This window comes from Carcharodon carcharias, chromosome 2, assembly GCF_017639515.1.
Source record: "Carcharodon carcharias isolate sCarCar2 chromosome 2, sCarCar2.pri, whole genome shotgun sequence".
NCBI classification, from domain to species: domain Eukaryota; kingdom Metazoa; phylum Chordata; class Chondrichthyes; order Lamniformes; family Lamnidae; genus Carcharodon; species Carcharodon carcharias.
The window spans coordinates 132,990,617-133,008,777 of record NC_054468.1 but is presented as its reverse complement, the minus strand read 5'-3'; the positions used below and the strand labels follow the sequence as shown (position 1 = coordinate 133,008,777).

General features: G+C 42.2%; 1 protein-coding gene across 6 annotated transcripts in view; it reads left to right on the top strand.

The window, feature by feature from the left end:
- ninl (ninein-like) overlaps positions 1-18,161 on the top strand; it is a 113,508-nt gene that overhangs the window by 31,812 nt on the left and 63,535 nt on the right. For 5 of the 6 annotated variants that reach the window (XM_041176992.1, XM_041176975.1, XM_041176983.1 and 2 more), the window contains exons 5-8: positions 3,084-3,150; positions 8,186-8,376; positions 13,952-14,101; positions 15,091-15,258. In XM_041176992.1, coding sequence (XP_041032926.1) covers positions 3,084-3,150; positions 8,186-8,376; positions 13,952-14,101; positions 15,091-15,258 — 576 coding nt within the window. The remainder of the gene's footprint in view (positions 1-3,083; positions 3,151-8,185; positions 8,377-13,951; positions 14,102-15,090; positions 15,259-18,161) is intronic. The other variant, XM_041177001.1, reaches the window with a different exon arrangement.

The following is an 18,161-nucleotide window of genomic DNA, read 5'->3' as shown; positions in this document are numbered from 1 at the left end:
TGAACAGGTGAAGGCTGGCTTGTCATGTGACTTTCCTTCTCCAACTGCCAGGGGATTAAAAAAAAACATTGTCCATGTATTCAAAAGGTGACTTGATTAGCTCATATCCGGAAGCTACCTTAGCCAGTGTCCCATTGTCCAAGTGAATATTTTTAATGACCCATCTCCAACAGTTGAATACCTCAGGTGCTTGCCAAAGATACCTTGCTAATGAGATTGGAGATGTAAGTCCTTCACACTTCCCTGAAGTCACTGTCTTGCAGAGTTTTGCAGACAGACTGACTCCACTCCAATTAATTGGGACATGGAATGTATAGTATTGCAAAATGGGGTTAGCCATCTTGGACTGCAAGTTAAAAACATAAGAACTAGGAGCAGGAGTAGGTAATTCGGTCCCTCGAGCCTACCCCACTATTCAAAATGATTATGGCTGATTTCATTTTGGCCTCAGCTCCAATTTCCCGCCCTTTCCTCATAACCTTTCAACCCGTTGCTAATTAAAAATTTGTCTAATTCCTCCTCAAATTTATTCAGCGTCCTGGCATCCACTGCACTCTGAGGTAGTGAATTCCACAGATTCACGACCCTTTGAAAAAAGTAATTCCTCTTCATCTCTGATTTAAATCTACCACCCCTTAGCTTAAAACTATGGCCTCTCATTCTAGAATGCCCCACAAGGGGAAACATCCGTCCCACGTCTACTTTGTCTATCCCCTTTAGCATCTTATATACCTCAATTAGATCTCCTCTCATCCTTCTAAACTCTAGCGAGTATAGGCCTAAATTTCTCAATCTCTCCTCATAAGACAAGCCTCTCATCTCTGGAATCAATCTAGTGAACCTCTTCTGAACCGCATCCAATGCAACTACATCCTTCCTCAAGTAAGGGGACCAAAACTGTGCACAGTACTCCAGGTGCAGTCTCACCAATGCCTTGCACAGTTGCGACAACACTTCCCTATTTTTATACTCTATTCCTTTAGCAATAAATGCCAAAATTCCATTTGCCTTCCTTATATCTGCTGTACCTGCATACCAGCTTTCAGCGATTCATGCACGAGGTCACCCAGGTCCCTCTGCACTGAAGCATTCTGAAGTTTCTTGCCATTTAAATAATAAGCCGCCTTTTTATTCTTCCGACCAAAATGGTTATCCATGTTAAACTCCATCTGCCAAATTTTGGCCCATTCACCTAACCTGTTTATATCCATTTGTAAATTTCTTATTTCTTCATTGCAACTTACTTTCCCACCTATTTTGGTGTCATCTGCAAAATTAGCTAGATGTACCTTCTATCCCTGAATCCAAGTGATTAATATAGATTGTAAATAGTTGGGGCCCAAGGACTGAACTCTGTGGCACCCCACTAGTTACAGCTTGCCATCCAGAAAAAGACCCATTTATCCCGACTCTCTGCTTTCTGTTGGTTAGCCAATCCTCTATCCAAGCTAATACATTACCTCTAACTCCATGTGATCTTATTTTGTGTATTAATCTTTTGTGCGGCACCTTATCAAAGGCCTTCTGGAAGTCCAGATATACTACATCTACAGGATCCCCATTATCCACTTTGCTTGTCACATCTTCAAAGAACTCTAGTAAATTAAGTGAAACATGATATACTTTTCATAAAACCTTGCTGACTGATGGATTGCATTTTGATTTTCCAAATGCCCCATTACTACTTCCTTAGTAATGGATTCCAACAATTTCCCAACGACAGATGTTAAACTAACTGGTCTATAGTTTCCTACTTTCTGCACACCACCCCCCCACTTTCTTTGAATAAGGGCATTTTTCCAATTCACTGGAACCTTTCCAGAATCCAGGGAATTTTGGAATATTATAGCCAATGCATCCACTATCTCCGCTACCACTTCCTTTAAGACCCTGGAATGTAGGCCATCAGGTCCTGGGGACTTGTCACCCTTTAATCTCAATAGTTTGCTCAGTACTTTTTCTCTAGTGATGGTGATTGTTCTAAGTTCCTCCTTCCCTATACCCTCAGCACTACCTGTTACTATTGGGGTGATTACTATTGGAGTTCAAATCAATTTAGTCTGTGTTTTTAAAGAGCCTGTTTTTTAAAAGTTCAGTTCAGATTTTCAGCCGGTAGATTAAAAATCATTGTTTGGCATATAGCACATCTTCATGACAATCTCATATGAAGGCTGTGTTATTGCTGTGTCATAGCTGACACACTGTTGTGCCTTTAGCTTGGAAAAGAGATCCGTGATGCTGGTCATCCTCCTGTACCTTTGGTCATGTGTGCATTTTGACCATGTTTGTCACTGGGCTGTTCCATCACTGCAGCTCAATCCTGTCTTCATTGGTCATGTACAGGTGGTCACGGAATATAAATCTGGAATGGAAATCATTGTCAATTCTCCAGTTGCTCTCCTGTCAAGACCCTGCAGCACTGGCTGAGATCAGTTAACTCAACAGCAACTTGGATTTTTACAGTGCCTTTAATATAGTAAAATGTCTCAAGGCACTTCACAGGAGCATAATCAGTCAAGAATTGACATTGAACCACATGAGATATTAGGACAGCTGCTTGGTCGAAGAGGCAGTTTCAAGGAGCATCTTAAAGGAGGAGAGATAGGTGCAGAGGCAGAGAGATTTAAAGAGGGAATTCGAGAGATTAGGGTTCTGGCAGCTAAGTGGCAATGAAAATCAGGAATGCGCAACATCCCATAATTACAGGAATGTAGCGATCTTGGTTGGTTGAAGGGTTGGGGGAGATGGGGAATAGGACTAATTTTGAGGAGCTAACACAGACACAAGGTCTGAATAGTCTCCTTCATTGCTGTGTGATTTTCTGTCACCATGTCTTCCCTTCCCCCTAAGCATCACCATTGTTGAACATCCAGCATTGGGTTCAATTCGAGGCTGGAGCTCATTGTGATTATTATATGAATGTAAACCCTAAGGATTCAAGCGTAGGTGCCTGGTCACAATTTGCGCAAGCGCGGAGTTTGCAGTGCATTTGTCTTGCAACCTCAGCACCTGGAGTGGCAAATTTATACCAGTGTTTCCCTAATGTTAATGGTTGAATTTATTGGAGTGATTTTCTGTTACAGAGCCTCAAATCTGATGAAGAGCTTGAACATCATAAAGAACCTTCACATGAAACCTTTGAAGCGCAAGGTAGTTTTTTTAAACGGTGTTAATAACTGACTGTTACTTTTTTATCCAACAACAGCTTTCATTTATAAAGCATCTTTAATGTAGTAAGATGTCCCAAGGGGCTTCACATGGACATAGAAAGAGAAGTAGGCCATTCAGCCCCTTTGGGCCTGTTCCACATAGGAGCGTGATCAGAAAAATTTGACATCGAGTCAAAGGAGGAGATATTAGGAAAGGTGATGAAAGCTTGGTCAGAGGTTAGTTTTAAGGAGCATCTTATAGGAAGAGAGATAGGTCGCAAGGCAGCGAGGTTTAGGGAGAGAATTGTAGAGCCTGGGGTCTATAAAGATAGGTTTAACAGTGCACAGGGAGACTTGTGGCATTGCCTCCTCCATCCCCCAGCTGTGGCACTTAATGTGGCTAAAACTGGATTTGCCATGTGGTGAGTTTCCGAAAATAACTGTCCAGCTGTTATTGTACAGCACAGTGCAATTGAATACTAATTTAACACAAAATTCTTGTAGGGCTGGTAGAAGTCACAGAGTTAAAGAGGGGGTGACGGATGGAGGGATTGGAATACGTGTATGAGAATTAATAAGATTAGGTTGTTGCTGGATCAGGAGCCAATGTAGGTCATTAAGTCCAGGTAATGAGTGAAAGGGATTTGATGCAGGTTAGGATCTAAATTCAAATGACATCGTTTGCAAGTGACCTTGATGGAGCTGTTTCGTATAATTTTATTTATAGTACTTACAAAGTTCTGTTTATTTTGGGGGGGGCTTTCAGAAGAGTCTTCATACGATCAGTTCAAATGCTTCTGCTTGTTTTTGTAAGATTTTGTTTACTCAAACTTTCTGTAAACTCATAATGTAGATTACAGCAAGACACGCATTTCAGAGTAATGCTGGCTGTCTGCTGTCACTTTACAAAATTATACTGGTTGTTGGTGAGAGTGAGGCATGAAATAACTCTCTAAGATTCAGAGTAATGACAAAGATCTGTCCTGTTGCTACTGGAAGACAAAACTATGTAAACAGCTAATGCGTGGATTGGTTACCCTCCATTTATTCTTCTTTGTGACTCTGTCTCATAATTTATTAATCTGCCTGGTTTTGGGAGAATAAACTCAGACACAGTATTTTTTGTCCTTCACCAACAACTGATAATTACAACTAGTGATGTTGTTTAATATTGAGATATCCCTCAAGCCAATAATGTTACTTTACTGTAAATTTGTTCTTTTTTAAAAAAAGGAGTAATAAGTAATGTACTTAACGTTGTTCTGTGATCTTAATTTGTGAGCTATAAATTTAACCCATCTTGTTCCAAATTATTTTTCACAGCCATTCCTAGTTTGTTTATTTTCCCACTTGCTTTTTGGGTGTTCAAAGTGGTAGGACAATGTAACTTAAATTTTCAGGCCCATGCTAACTTTGTTCTGGTAACAAAGATGGGTTTAACAGTGCAAAGGGAGACTTGTGGCATTGCCTCCTCCATCCCCCAGCTGCGGCACTTAATGTGGCTAAAACTGGATTTGCCATGTGGAGAGTTTTCGACAATAATTGTCCAGCTGTTATTGTACAGCACAGTGCAATTGAACACTAATTTAACACAAAATTCATGTAGGGCTGGCAGAAGTCACAGAGCTAAAGAGGGGGTGACAGATGGAGGGATTGGAATACGTGTATGAGAATTAATAAGATTAGGGTGTTGCTGGATCAGGAGCCAATGTAGGTCATTAAGTCCAGGTAATGGGTGAAAGGGATTTGATGCAGGTTAGGATCTAATTTCAAATGACACCGTTTGCAAGTGACCTGGATGGAGCTGTTTTGTATAATTTTATTTATAGTACTTACAAAGTTCTGATTATTTTGGGGGGGCTTTCAGAAGAGTCTTCATACGATCAGTTCAAATGCTTCTGCTTGTTTTTGTGGGATTTTGTTCACTCAAACTTTCTGTAAACTCATAATGTGGATTACAGCAAGACACGCCTTTCAGAGTAATGCTGGCTGTCTGCTGTCACTTTACAAAATTATACTGGTTGTTGGTGAGAGTGAGGCATGAAATAACTCTCTAAGATGCAGAATAATGACAGAGATCTGTCCTGTTGCTACTGGAAGACACAACTTTGTAAACAGCTAATGCGTGGATTGGTTACCCTCCATTTATTCTTCTTTGTGACTCTGTCTCATAATTTATTAATCTGCCTGGTTATTGGGAGAATAAGCTCAGACCCAGTACTTTTGTCCTTCTATAAAAATTGATAATTACAACTAGTGATGTTGTTTAATATTGAGATATCACTCAAGCCAATAACGTTACTTTACTATAAATTTGTTCTCCTTTTTAAAAAAAGGAGAAATAAGTAATGTACTTATGTTGCTCTGTGATCTTAATTTGTGAGCTATATATTTAACCCATCTTGTTCCAAATTATTTTTCACAGCCATTCCGAGTCTGTTTATTTTCCCACTTGCTTTTTAGGTGTTCAAGGTGATAGGACAATGTAGTTTAAATTTTCAGGCCCGTGCTAACTTTGTTCTGGTAACAAAGATGGGTTTAACAGTGCACAGGGAGACTTGTGGCATTGCCTCCTCCATCCCCCAGCTGCGGCACTTGATGTGGCTAAAACTGGATTTGCCATGTGGAGAGTTTTTGACAATAACTGTCCAGCTGTTATTGTACAGCACAGTGCAATTGAACACTAATTTACTGCAGCACCAGCCTAATGTCTGAAAGGATTAAATTGTGAGGACAGGCTGCGTAAAATTTGGCTCGTGTTCCCCTGAGTTTAGAAGGCTGAGGAATGATTCGATGTTTAAAGCGATAAAGGGATTTGATTAGACGGATACAGAGAAACTATTTGCTCTGCAGGAACCCAGAACAGTGGGTGCATAACCTTAAAATCAGAGTTAGGTCATTCAGAGGTGCAATCAGAAAGCACTTTTTCATACAACATCTGGAATCCCCTTTATCCCCGAAAAGCTGTGGACGCTGGGATGCTGGGTCAATTGGAACTTTCAAGACTTATAGATAGATAGATTTTGGGGTATAGAGTAAAGGCAGGAAAATGGAACTGAGATAATTCAATGGCGGAACAGGTTTGAGGGGCTGAACAGCTACTACTGTTCCTATGTCTGTTCTCTTTGACAAAATAAAACAATTGTTTTTCCTTTGTGCAGTGGCATTGGGGTGGGGGGCATTGGGAGTTGCGTTGTGGTTGTCGAGGTGCAGAGGCACGGGGACTGGAAGGAAGGCCATGCCAGTGTGATAAATCTCCTGAACATTTTCATCAATGTAAAAGTATACTTCAAAATAATGCAACTTGAAAGGTATATTTATTGTCCTGATGATGCTCCGATTGAACCTAAATTGCATGCTTGAAAATTAAGTTGGCTAGTTAAATAGGCTTTGCATTGTTCTGTAAAATACAAGTTAGATTTTTGCGTTGTTCACATTTATCGATCAGGAACATTAAAGGATGCAGAAGCAAAATATACAGATGCTGGAAATCTGAAATCAAAACAGATAATGCTGGAAATTCTCTTTCCACAGTTGTTGACTCACCTGCTGAAGATTTCCAACATTTTCCGTTTTTATTTTATATTGAAATATGCAGGTTAGATTTTTCATGTGGCGATTGGGTTGACTAGAATCTTCTCCAAATCCAATATTGAAATCCCATTTGCTGTTGAAACTCTCATGCCTGCGTTTATTACCCTTGGACTTGATGGTTCCAGTGCCCTCCTGGCTGACTTCCCACTTGAGCAGCCTGTGTAAAGTTGAGCTCATCTAAAACCCTGCTGCCCACATATTGACGTGTACCCAGTCCATCATAATTGTGCTCGCCAGCGTACATTGGCAACGCCTTTATTTTAAAATTCTCATCTGACCTCGGGAGGGGTGTTGGGCTTTGGGGGCGGGGGGTGGTGTCAGGTCGGATTGGATCTCCATGGTGGTGGGGGGGGGGGGGGGGGGGGGGGGGGGGGGTGCATGGGGGTGGAGTGGTGAGGGGGAAAGAGTCCCTGTGGGGTTGGGGTGAGTCCCTGGAGGGGTAGTCGAGGGGCTGAAGGGAGACCCCTGGGGAACAGGGGTGGGTGGGGGAGTCCCAAGGGGGGGAGACCTCTGGGGTGTGGGTGGGGTGGGATGGGGTTGCTGGGGGAGTCCTGTTGATGGCCCAATGTTTACAGTGGTAGAGTTAGAGAAAAGTCTATTGTCAACCTAATCGCCACATGCAAAGTCATGTGGTAATCTTTTTAAATGGTGGAATTATACTTCATATCCTTAAAAATAAAACAAATGTGTCGAATTTATGCATTTTCTGCTAAGGGTTCTCGGATTAATGAAGCAATGTGAGACATGTACTCATAACAAAATTGAATACAGAAGCAAAGAGGTTGTGCTAAACCTTTATAAATCATTATTTTAGGGCATAGCTGGAGTATTATGTCCAATTCTGGGCTCCATGCATTAGGAACAAGGTGTCAAGGCCTTGCTGAGGGTGCAGATATTTATAGGAATGGTATTAGGTATGAGGAACTATTCAGGAGAGATTCGAGAAGGTGGGATTATTCACCTTGCGGCAGAAAAGGTTAAGGGGAGATTTATTAGAGGCATGCAAAATAATGAAGGGGTTTTGTGGGGGAAAAAATACTGTTTCCACTGGCAGCAGGGTTGATGGCCTGAAGACACAGATTTAAGGTACTGCAAATGACAAAGGAACCAGAGGGAGATGAGTCATTTTTTGCAGTGAGCTGTTCTGATCTGCATATACTGCCTGAAAAGATGGAGGAAGCAGATTCAGTAGTAACTTTCAAATGGGCATTGGATATATACAGTTATTGAAAATGAAAGATCTACAGGACAATGGGGAAAGAGCAGGAGGGCGGGACTAATTGGATAGCACATTTAAAATGGCACAATGATTGTCTGTGCTTCTATGACTTAGTTTTGGCATGTCCCGATTGTTAGTCTCAGCAAAACATTCTTTCTCTTAAGTTACCTGTGAGAATTGTAAACATGGTTAAGCACTGTTTATGTTTAAAATTCTCAATTAGGTCAGTTGAGCAAATACAATACCGATGACTTTGACAGTCCCAGGAGGTTCTCCACTCCTTGTCCTGAAGCTACAGAAAACCACGTGCAAGCTATCTGGGATGAGTTGGGAGTAGGGAGGAACGGCTACCTTAACAAGGAGGAATTGGCGACAGTCTGTGATAATATTGGCCTAAAGGAACTCAAAGACGAAGTATGTGTGCTAATCTCAATCTAATTCAATGTTAGTATAAATATGACAGTGTTGGGAGCCTAGTATTGGCACACTACATACATCAGTGGCCCACGATGTTTTCTCTCTTTCTTCAATCTCCTTGTGTTGTAAAGCTGCTTACACCAAAAGGGTAAGCAGGAGCATTGTTCCCAAGGTCTAATAATGCTTTCCTATAATCAACTGCCAATTGGTAGATAACTACTAATGATGTTCATTGATTAGATACCAAATTAATAGCTGTGACCTGGGAAGATTGCTGGTTCATTCAGGCTTAATACCACCAATGAGTGCTGAAGTTCGGTTTGTCTCATGTACTCCAATTTAAATCTTCAAGGTTGCTTATGTCAGAGTTGTGTCCAAAATTGAAAGGATGATAACCTTTGAAACCCAAGGTGTAGATGATGGTGGTACAGTTATATTGGAACGTGAGGCATACAAACAGCTTATTTAACTTGTTTTTAATAGGATTTTGTTCAAATCTGAGTTTATTTCATCCAACTAATTCAGTTTGACGGTCAACATCATCTTTAACAGCAACTCCCCAATCTGTAACCATGTGAACTTCATATGATCTCCACCTCTGTCGTCTCTGTCATTGAAAACGGGAATTTCTGACCAATCCCTTGTCTCCCTTAGCATTCACGTCTCCAGGTCTACTTCCAATGACGCTGCCCTAACTTTCACCCCTGGAAAAACTGTTGCCCAGGTTCCTCACCAATTCACTGTCAATTCTAACTTCTCCACACTCTGCTGGCTCTACACTTGTAAGAGAAACACTGCCACTGACCAGCCAAGCAGTCAGCTCCCTTACTTCTGCTTCCAATGCTCTTATCTTGCTGCCTTCTCCCTTGTCTCAAAACTCCCATCTTCACATCCTTATGCCTGAGGGCTAAAGACTTGAGCAAACCTGGTGTATGATGAGCCCTGAAGTCTTGTGTACCACCAAATCTGATTGGACCATCTTGAACCGTAACACTATTCCCTCTCCACCATCAAATGTTTCTTTTATTGTAGGGTCATCCTAGAGGGCAAGGGCAACACAAAGCTTCTTTTATCTGAAAGATTGCACTCTCAAACCTCTCATTCCTGTTTCCCTCAATGCCTTGCCTTGCTGCCTCCATCCTTGGTTCTAAAACGAGTGTGAAGAGCTCGTGGGCTTCTTTATCTTGAAGATCGAAACCATCGTGCGGTTGCCTCGCATGTGAGCCCCTTCTCCCGCCCCAACGAGGCAGCCCTGTCACTTGGCAACTCCTCTCCCTTCACCCTTTCGAAGTTCATCTATTCTATGATACCCATCTTCTGCTCCTTCGATCACCTCCCACCAGAATTCCTGACCATTCAACTAGCTTTCCTGGCCATAGTGCTGGCTCACGTTTTAACAACACTCACTGATCAGACAATGTTCTTCCTCCTTTCTAAACTACCATTGTTGCCCTCTCTTCAAAACTTGATCTACTTTTTCACTCTGACAACAGTGCAATTTCTAACCTGTTTCTTGTCGATGATCCTTGCTGTCTTATGGCATCCCAGCTACGTGCTGTTCCTTGATTTTAAAATACACCCTCTTGTTCAAATCCCTCCATGGCCTTGTCCCTCCCTATCTCTATAATCTCCTCCAGCCCAACAACCCTCCAAGATCTTTACATTCCAGCTTGGTGTCTTGCGCATCCATCACCTCCCTTGCTCCACCATTATCACTGTCTCCAGCTGCTTAAGCCGTAATCTCAGGAATTTCCTCCCCAAACCCCTCTTGCTCTACTCTTAAGTTGCTCCTTGAAACCTATCTGTTTGACCAAGCTTTTGGTCACCTGTGCTAATATCTTTTTACATGGCTTGGTGTCACATTTTGTCTAATAATGCCCCTGTGAAATGCCTCAATGTTTTTAATACGTTAAGTAAATGCAAGCTGTTGCCTAACCCTCTCAAAACTCACTGTTTGAATCCCATCAAACTTTTCTTTGATAATTTCCCTGGGCAGAGTCTCAAATGGTATCCCCTGTGACTTCAGTCATGGTGCCTTAGTCAGTCCTTGTGATAAATGACCTCCTAGCAGTGTTCAAAACGGTTGATATAAAAACATAGAAAATAGGATCAGGAGTGGGTCATTCTGCCCTTCGAGTCTGCTCCACCATTCAACATGATCATGGCTGATCCTCTATCTCAATACCGTACTCCTGCCCTCACCCTGTATCCCTTGACGCCTTTAGAGTCTATAAATTTCCTTCTTAAATATATTCAGTGACTTGGGCTCCACAGCCTTCTGTGGTAGAGAATTCCACTGGTTCACCACCTTCCGAGTGAAGAAATTTCTTCTCATCTCAGTCCTAAATGGCCTATCCCGTATCCTGAGACTGTGGCCCCTTGTTCTAGATCCCCAGCCAGAGGAAACATCATCCCTACATCCAGTCTGTCCGTCCTTCAGAATTTTATATGCTTCAATGAGATCCCCTCTTGTTCTTTGAAACTCCAGTGAATACAGGCCTAGTCGACCCAATCTCTCCTCATATGACAATCCTGCCATCAGGATTCACCAGAATCAGTCTGGTGAACCTTCACTGCACTTCCTCTATGGTAGGTATATCCTTTTTTAGGTAAGGAGACCTAAACTGCACACAATACTCCAGGTGTGGTCTCACCAAGGCCCTGTACAGCTGCAGTAAGACATCCTTGCCCTTGTACCCAAGTCCTCTTGCAATGAACGCCAACACACCATTTGCCTCCTTAACTGCTTGCTGCACCTCCTTGCTTACTTTCAGTGATTAGGGTACGAGGACACCCAGGTCCCTTTGTACATCAACATTTCCCAATCTATCACCATTTAAATAATATCCTGCCATTCTGTTTTTCCTACCGAAGTGGATAACTTCACATTTATCTTCGTTATACTGCATCTGCCATATATTTGCTCACTCACTCAACCCGTCTAAATTGCCTTGAAGCCTCTTAACATACTTCCCTCCTTCATTTGCTACTTCATCTTCCCTTTTAGTAGGACTTTGGTTCCATGCCTAATCGTTACAATGGCACCATCATATCGCCAACAATTGTTTCTCCTCTAATTCCTGTTTGACATCAACAATATGCTTGGTGTTGTCTTCAACTCATGTACTCATCATGTTCAACTCTATTTCTTCATTGTTCGCTAATCCTACAATCATCCCCCTCCTGTCAGCCTATTTGTCTAACATTATGCCAATGATGAGTCAGGTTTCCTACAATTGGGAAGACCAGACATCATTCAAACTTCAGCTACCTGTTATCTTGCATTTATAAAGTATCTTTCAACAGTCTCAGGACCTATCAAAGCACTTTACAGTAAATTAAATACATTTAAATTGCTGTCACTGTTCTAACGTAGAAACGTGTTAGCTAATTTGCTCCCACAAACAGCAACCTGACAATGACTAGATAATCTTTTTTATGTCTGGCAATCATGTTTCAGAAATAAATTTTGGCCGGGATAACTCCCCTGCTGCTCTTAGGATTAGTGGTATGGCATATTTCACGTCTATCTGAGAAAGCAGATGGTGCCTTGGTTTGATGTTACATCCAAAAGATGCACTTCTGGCTTTGCTGCACTGGAGCCCCATACTAAGCATTGATTGTTTGTTGCATGTACCCTTGTTGATCAAATTGCCACTCTGTCCCCATTGGATTTCATTTTGGATCCTTACCCTTAAACATAAATCCCTCCATACCCTTGCCTTACCAAAGCCCTGCAACCTTTTCCATCTTATTGGTACCCTCCTGCCTATTGCAAAAGGAGAAGGCATGAGGGCGGATGCGCGGGAGATGGGCCGGACACGGTTGAGGGCCCTTTCAACTACCGTGGGTGGAAAACCTCGGTTAAGAAAGAAGGAGGACATGTCAGAGGAGCTCTTTTTGAAGGTAGCAAAATCAGAACTGATGCGACGGAGGCGAAGGAACTGAGAGAATGGGATGGAGTCCTTACAGGAAGCGGGGTGTGAGGAGCTGTAGTCGAGGTAGCTGTGGGAGTCGGTAGGCTTGTAATGGATATTGGTGGACAGTCTATCACCAGAAATTGAGACAGAGAGGTCACAACCATGTCCGGCCCATCTCCTGCGCATCCGCCCTCACGCCTTCTCCTCCCTCCCAGAAACATGATAGGGTTCCCTTGTCCTCACTTATCACCCCACCAGCCTCCACATTCAAAGGATCATCCTCTGCCATTTCTGCCAACTCCAGCATGATACCACCACCAAACACATCTTCCCCCTGGAGGCATTCCGTAGGGATCGTTCCCTCCGTGACACCCTGGTCCACTCCTCCATCACCCCCTACTCCTCAACCCCCACCTACGGCACCTCCCCATGCCCACGCAAAAGATGTAACACCTGCCCCTTCACTTCCTCTCTCCTCACCGTCCAAGAGCCCAAACAATCCTTTCAAGTGAGCATTTCACTTGCGTTTCCCCCAACTTGGTCTACTGCATTCATTGCTCCCAATACAGTTTCCTCTACATTGGAGAGGCCAAACGCAGACTGGGTGACCGCTTTGCAGAACACCTTCGGTCTGTCCGCAAGGATGACCCAGACCTCCCTGTCGCTTGCGATTTTAACACTTCTCCCTGCTCTCTTGACAACATGTCTGTCCTTGGCTTGCTGCATTGTTCCAGTGAAGCCCAACGCAAACTGGAGGAACAGCACCTCATCTTCTGACTAGGCACATTACAGCCTTCCAGACTGAATATTGAGTTCAACAATTTTAGATCATGAATTCTCTCCTCCATCCCCACCCGCTTTCCGTTTCTTCCCCCTCCCTTTTGTCTTTTCCAATAATTTATATAGATTTTTCTTTTCCCACCTATTTCCATTATTTTTAAATCTATATCTTTTATGTCCTTTTAGTCTTATTTCACCCCACCCCCACTGGAGCTATCTGTACCTTGTGTGTTCTGCTATCCATTCTTAATTAGCACATTCTTTTAGATATTATCACCACCTTCAACACCTCTTTGTTCTTTTGTCTGTGACATCTTTTGGTTATCTGCTCCTATCACTGCTTGCTTGTCCCTACAATCACCCCCCCACACTTATATACTGCCCCCCCCCCCCCACCCCCGCCCTCACCTTAAACCAGCTTATATTTCACCCCTCTCCTATTTTTACTTAGTTTTGTTGAAGGGTCATGAGGACTTGAAACGCTGCCTTTGTTCTTCTCCGCCGATGCTGAGTTTTTCCAGGTATTTCTGTTTTTGTTTTGGATTTCCAGCACCCGCAGTTTTTTGTTTTTATCTTTAGAAATTCCTTTTGACCTCCCTTCCCCCCACCTTTAAAAGACCTTTTAAAAAACAACATATTCCCCAGCAAGGTCACTCTTCCTAACTCTTCAGCTTTTGCCCTCTTAGGTGGATGTAGAAAATCTCGAGGCATCATTTCGAAGCATGTAGAGTGCTTCAATGTTCTGAGGTCATGAAAGGCACTAAATAAAGGCCTTTATTTCTAATTTACTTGTTTCTGGTTTGAATGGTGAGATTATTGGTGTAAAATCTTGTCTCTGTCCACTTGAGGTGTTTGTGATTTTTCTTCCACAGGAAGTTACTGATCTGTTCAGAAAATTGGATAAAGATGGTGATGGAAGAGTGAGCCTCAGTGAGTTTCTTCTTGGATTATTTCGACATGGACCTGCGGCTTCAGTCCATTCCACACCCTACAAGCAGAAATATCGTCGAGCTCTCCATCAGGTTAGGCAGGATATAGTAGAGTTATTCTTTTGTTAAATATTGTTTAATGCATGAAGTCAGGTTTGCTTTCTCTTCCTCGTCTTTCCAAATGGTTCATCACTTATTCCTCCAACATGTGGCTACAGGTCTAGGCAGCTTCATTCTTTCCTCATTACCCCGTCTCTGTTGCTTCCCCCACCATCCCTTTGCTCCCCACTGTTCACGTACTGCCCTCTCTTCTCATGACTATTTCTGCCCATATCCTATGACCCCCTTGCTACCACAGACACACTACTCCATCTCTGCTTCTCATTAATCCTCTCATGCACTGCCTTCCCTAACCCCTCACTACTCCTTTACTTATCCTGAATACTATCACTCCATCTCTTCAATCTAGCATCCCATTACCCTTGTATTGCTCACACTTTTCCTACTATTCCTCTCTGACCCCTTTCCCCTGCTCTATCCCATCAGCCATATCTGAAACCCTTGCTCTCTTAAGCCTCTTCCAAAACCCCCAGTTCTCTCACTCCTCTGGCAATCTGCTTGTTTCCTAGTATTATAAGGAAATTGAGCTATAAAGGAAGCACTTTTCTGATTTAAAAAAAGATCAGTTTTACAGTTTGGTAGGTTTTTAGAGTTCATCAGGAGAGGTGACTGAGACAATTGCCCATGTGAAACAGGAATAGAGGGTCTGAGACCTGATGGGAAAATGACCTAAGCTAGGGCAGGCAAGGTCTGAATTGGTGTCATGTCAGATGATTCGGACAGCAGGAAGGTCAAGCAATTTAACCTAAAATGCACCTGTAGTGGAATCTGGAGAAATGGAACTGGGAGATGGAGCTTGAAGGAGGAATGTTGCCAACTAGTGTTGGCAATTCTTGTTTTTGAGAATTTCTAAACAATGAGTTCTTGCAGGAGTCAGTTGAATACAATTTCCAGGAATCAACTTTGATGTAAACATACATTAACTGTATTGCATGCACAAATAACAATTTCTTTTCTCTCAGGCCTTTGACGAGAACAGATGTATAACAGCAACTCCATCCTTGATGTCAAACACCGTTGGTTCACAACTGTTTTCCAGTCTTGATGATGGCACTGGTTATGCATCACCTGAACAAATAATCAACATGTGGCAAGAAGACGGAATTAAAAACAGTCAAGAGATATTAGAGGTGAGACAGAGCTCTCATTGACCTTTGTTAACATATAATTTAGCTCCCTCTTCATTGTCTTCCTGAGCTGTGGCTTGGGACAACACTCCTGCTACTGAATCAGAATGTCCTGGGTTTGAGTCCCACTCCAGAGACTTGAGCACAAAGGGGAGATGGTGGCGTAGTGGTAATATCACTGGGCTAGTAATCCAGAGGCCTAGGCTAATACCCTGAGGGCATGGGTTCAAATCCCACTACGGCAATTGGCAACAAAATTAACAAAGGTAATGGTGACTATGAAACTATCATCGATTGTTGTAAAAACCCATCTGGTTCACTACTGTCCTTCAGGGAAGGAAATCTGCCATCTTGACCCAGTCTGGCCTACATGTGACTCCAGACCCACTCTAGCAAGCCACTCAGTTCAAGGGCAGTTAGGGGTGGGCAGCAAATACTGGATTTGCCAGCGACGCGCACATCCCATGAAATAATAAAGATCTAGGTGAACATTTTGTTTCAACCTTATCTGGTTGACAACTGTTTTTGAATCATTATTTTAAAAATTGGGTAATTGTTTCTTTCTTCCAATTGGAGAGGGAGAAACAACTCATTCAGAAACCAATGGCTGTACTTGTTTACTGTACGAGAATGGAACATGTTAACTTGGAGATGTTAGGCATCCAATGCAATAGGTACGTCCACGAGACTTGAAAATTAGCTTGTCAGTGTGAACAAGAATTTTTGTGGTCTGTTTAAGCGCTCACTGCCAGATGTAATTTGGGGTGGAATAGAACTGTGCTACCGTAGAATCTTGCAGCATAGAAAGAGCTAACCAATTAGTTCCACACTTTCCCCAGTGCCTTGTAATTATTTTTTCCTTTTCAATTATATATCCAATTCCCCTTGAAAAATGAGTGCTGACTTATAGTGCAGCTCCACTCTGCTAAAGGTGTGAGCACTAGCTGCATCTTTTCATTTTCATTTAGTGTCTAAATTTTGGGTCGATACTGATTTTTAGTTAACGACCTGTTGCATCATGAGAGGGAGAAGTTCCCTCGTATAGATCGATACGTTTATTTAATGCTATTTTTGCACCATTCCATTTTGTACCTTTTTTCATTTGGTCATAAATTCATATTGAAAATTTGAGGGAGAGTGTAGAACGGAACCAACTTGCAAAACTGTTTTATTTTGGTTATGGCTTTCAAAGTGATGTTTTCACCAATCAGGAAGGATGTTAAAATGGGCATAGAAGAGGTTGTGCTCAGAAGGTGCGGAAACCAAGTGTCACCAACCCCACTGTTGTTACTGCTCTTAATTTTTGATCACAATCTATTAGAGCTTTTGGGAGCTCATCCTGTTCACTCATTTTAGTAAAAGGTGCTGTTCAGTCATGCAGAGGTTCAAAAAGGCAGCTCACCACCGCCTTCTCATGGGCAACTAGGGATGAGCAATAAATGTTGACCCAGCCAGCGAGGTCCACGTCCCGTGAACAAATATAAAAATAAATAAAATGGCAATAAGTGAATTGTAAACAATTATAAGGTTTTTTTAAAAAAACTGGTTTGGTTTTTCTCGTTTCTTCATTCTTTCATTTTGCATTTGGGGGCTGCTATCCAGCCATTCACACTTCAAACAGCCATAAAATAAAAGCAAAATAGTGTGGATGCTGGAAATCTGAAATAAAAACAGAAAATGTTAGAATAACTCTGTGGAATGAGAAACAGAGTTAATGTTTCGAGTCTGTATGACCCTTCTTCAGAGCTGGAAAGACACAATGGCTGATTGCTATTGGTGCACCTATACAGTGGACCATAGACTCATACAGGACAGAAAGAAGGCTATTAGCCCACCGTACAGACGCTGTTTCTTTGAAAGATCTATCCAATTAGTCTCACTCTGCTGCTTTTCTCCCCATAACTCTTCCAAGTTTTTCTTCTTTTCAAATATATACCCAATTTCCTTTTGAAAGTTACTATGAAATTTCACCACCCTCACAGTGAGTGCATTCCAGATCACAACAACTTACTGTGCAAAGAAACAAAGTTCCCATCACACCCCCCCCACAAGTTCTTTTGTTAATTATCTTATAGCTGTGCCCTCTGGTTACCAACCCTCCAGCCAGTGGAAATCGTTTCTTCCTTATTTATTCCAGGAATAAACATCTGATAATTTTGAACACTTCTATGAAATCTCCCCTTCACTTTCTCTGTTTTAAAGTATATGCTATCGCAGATGCACAATTCTTTGAAAATTCAATTTGTGTTCTGATGCTAAAATCCTCCCACTCTGTCTGTGTCTCTCCTTTTCTCAAGAAGGGAATGAACTCAGTTCTGAGGAAGAGTCATACGGACTCGAAACGTTAACTCTGTTTGTCTCTCCACAGATGCGCTACTAGTGTTGAGTTTTTCCAGCATTTCCTGTTTTCATCCAGACACATCTTTTATTCCTTTACTCCACCCATTACCACACCCTTGGTCTTTTGTGCCACAACATCTGTTGCCATTTAATCTTTCTTGCCCTCCACCCTATCACAGACCTTCCCTTTTGTTGTCCCTCTCCCCTTTCACTTGCTCAAAACCTTACATTTTTCTATCTTTCCTCAGTTCTGATGAAAGTTCATTGATCTGAAGTGTTAAATGCTTCTCTCCATAGATGCAGCCTGACTGGCTGAGTGTTTGCAGTATTTTCTGGTTTTATTACTGGGGTTTTGAGTTGGTTTTGAGTCCACGTGTACGTCAGTGAGAAAGTTAATCACAAACCGGCAGCCCCAAGTTGAGTTTTGATGAAAGGTCACATACCTGAAAGATTAACTCTGTTTCTCTGTCCACGGCTGCTGCCTGACCTGCTTAGTGTTTCCAGAATTTTCTGTTTCTTATTTCAGCCCTAAGTTCTCTCGCAGAATGCTACATAGGGCTTTTTTG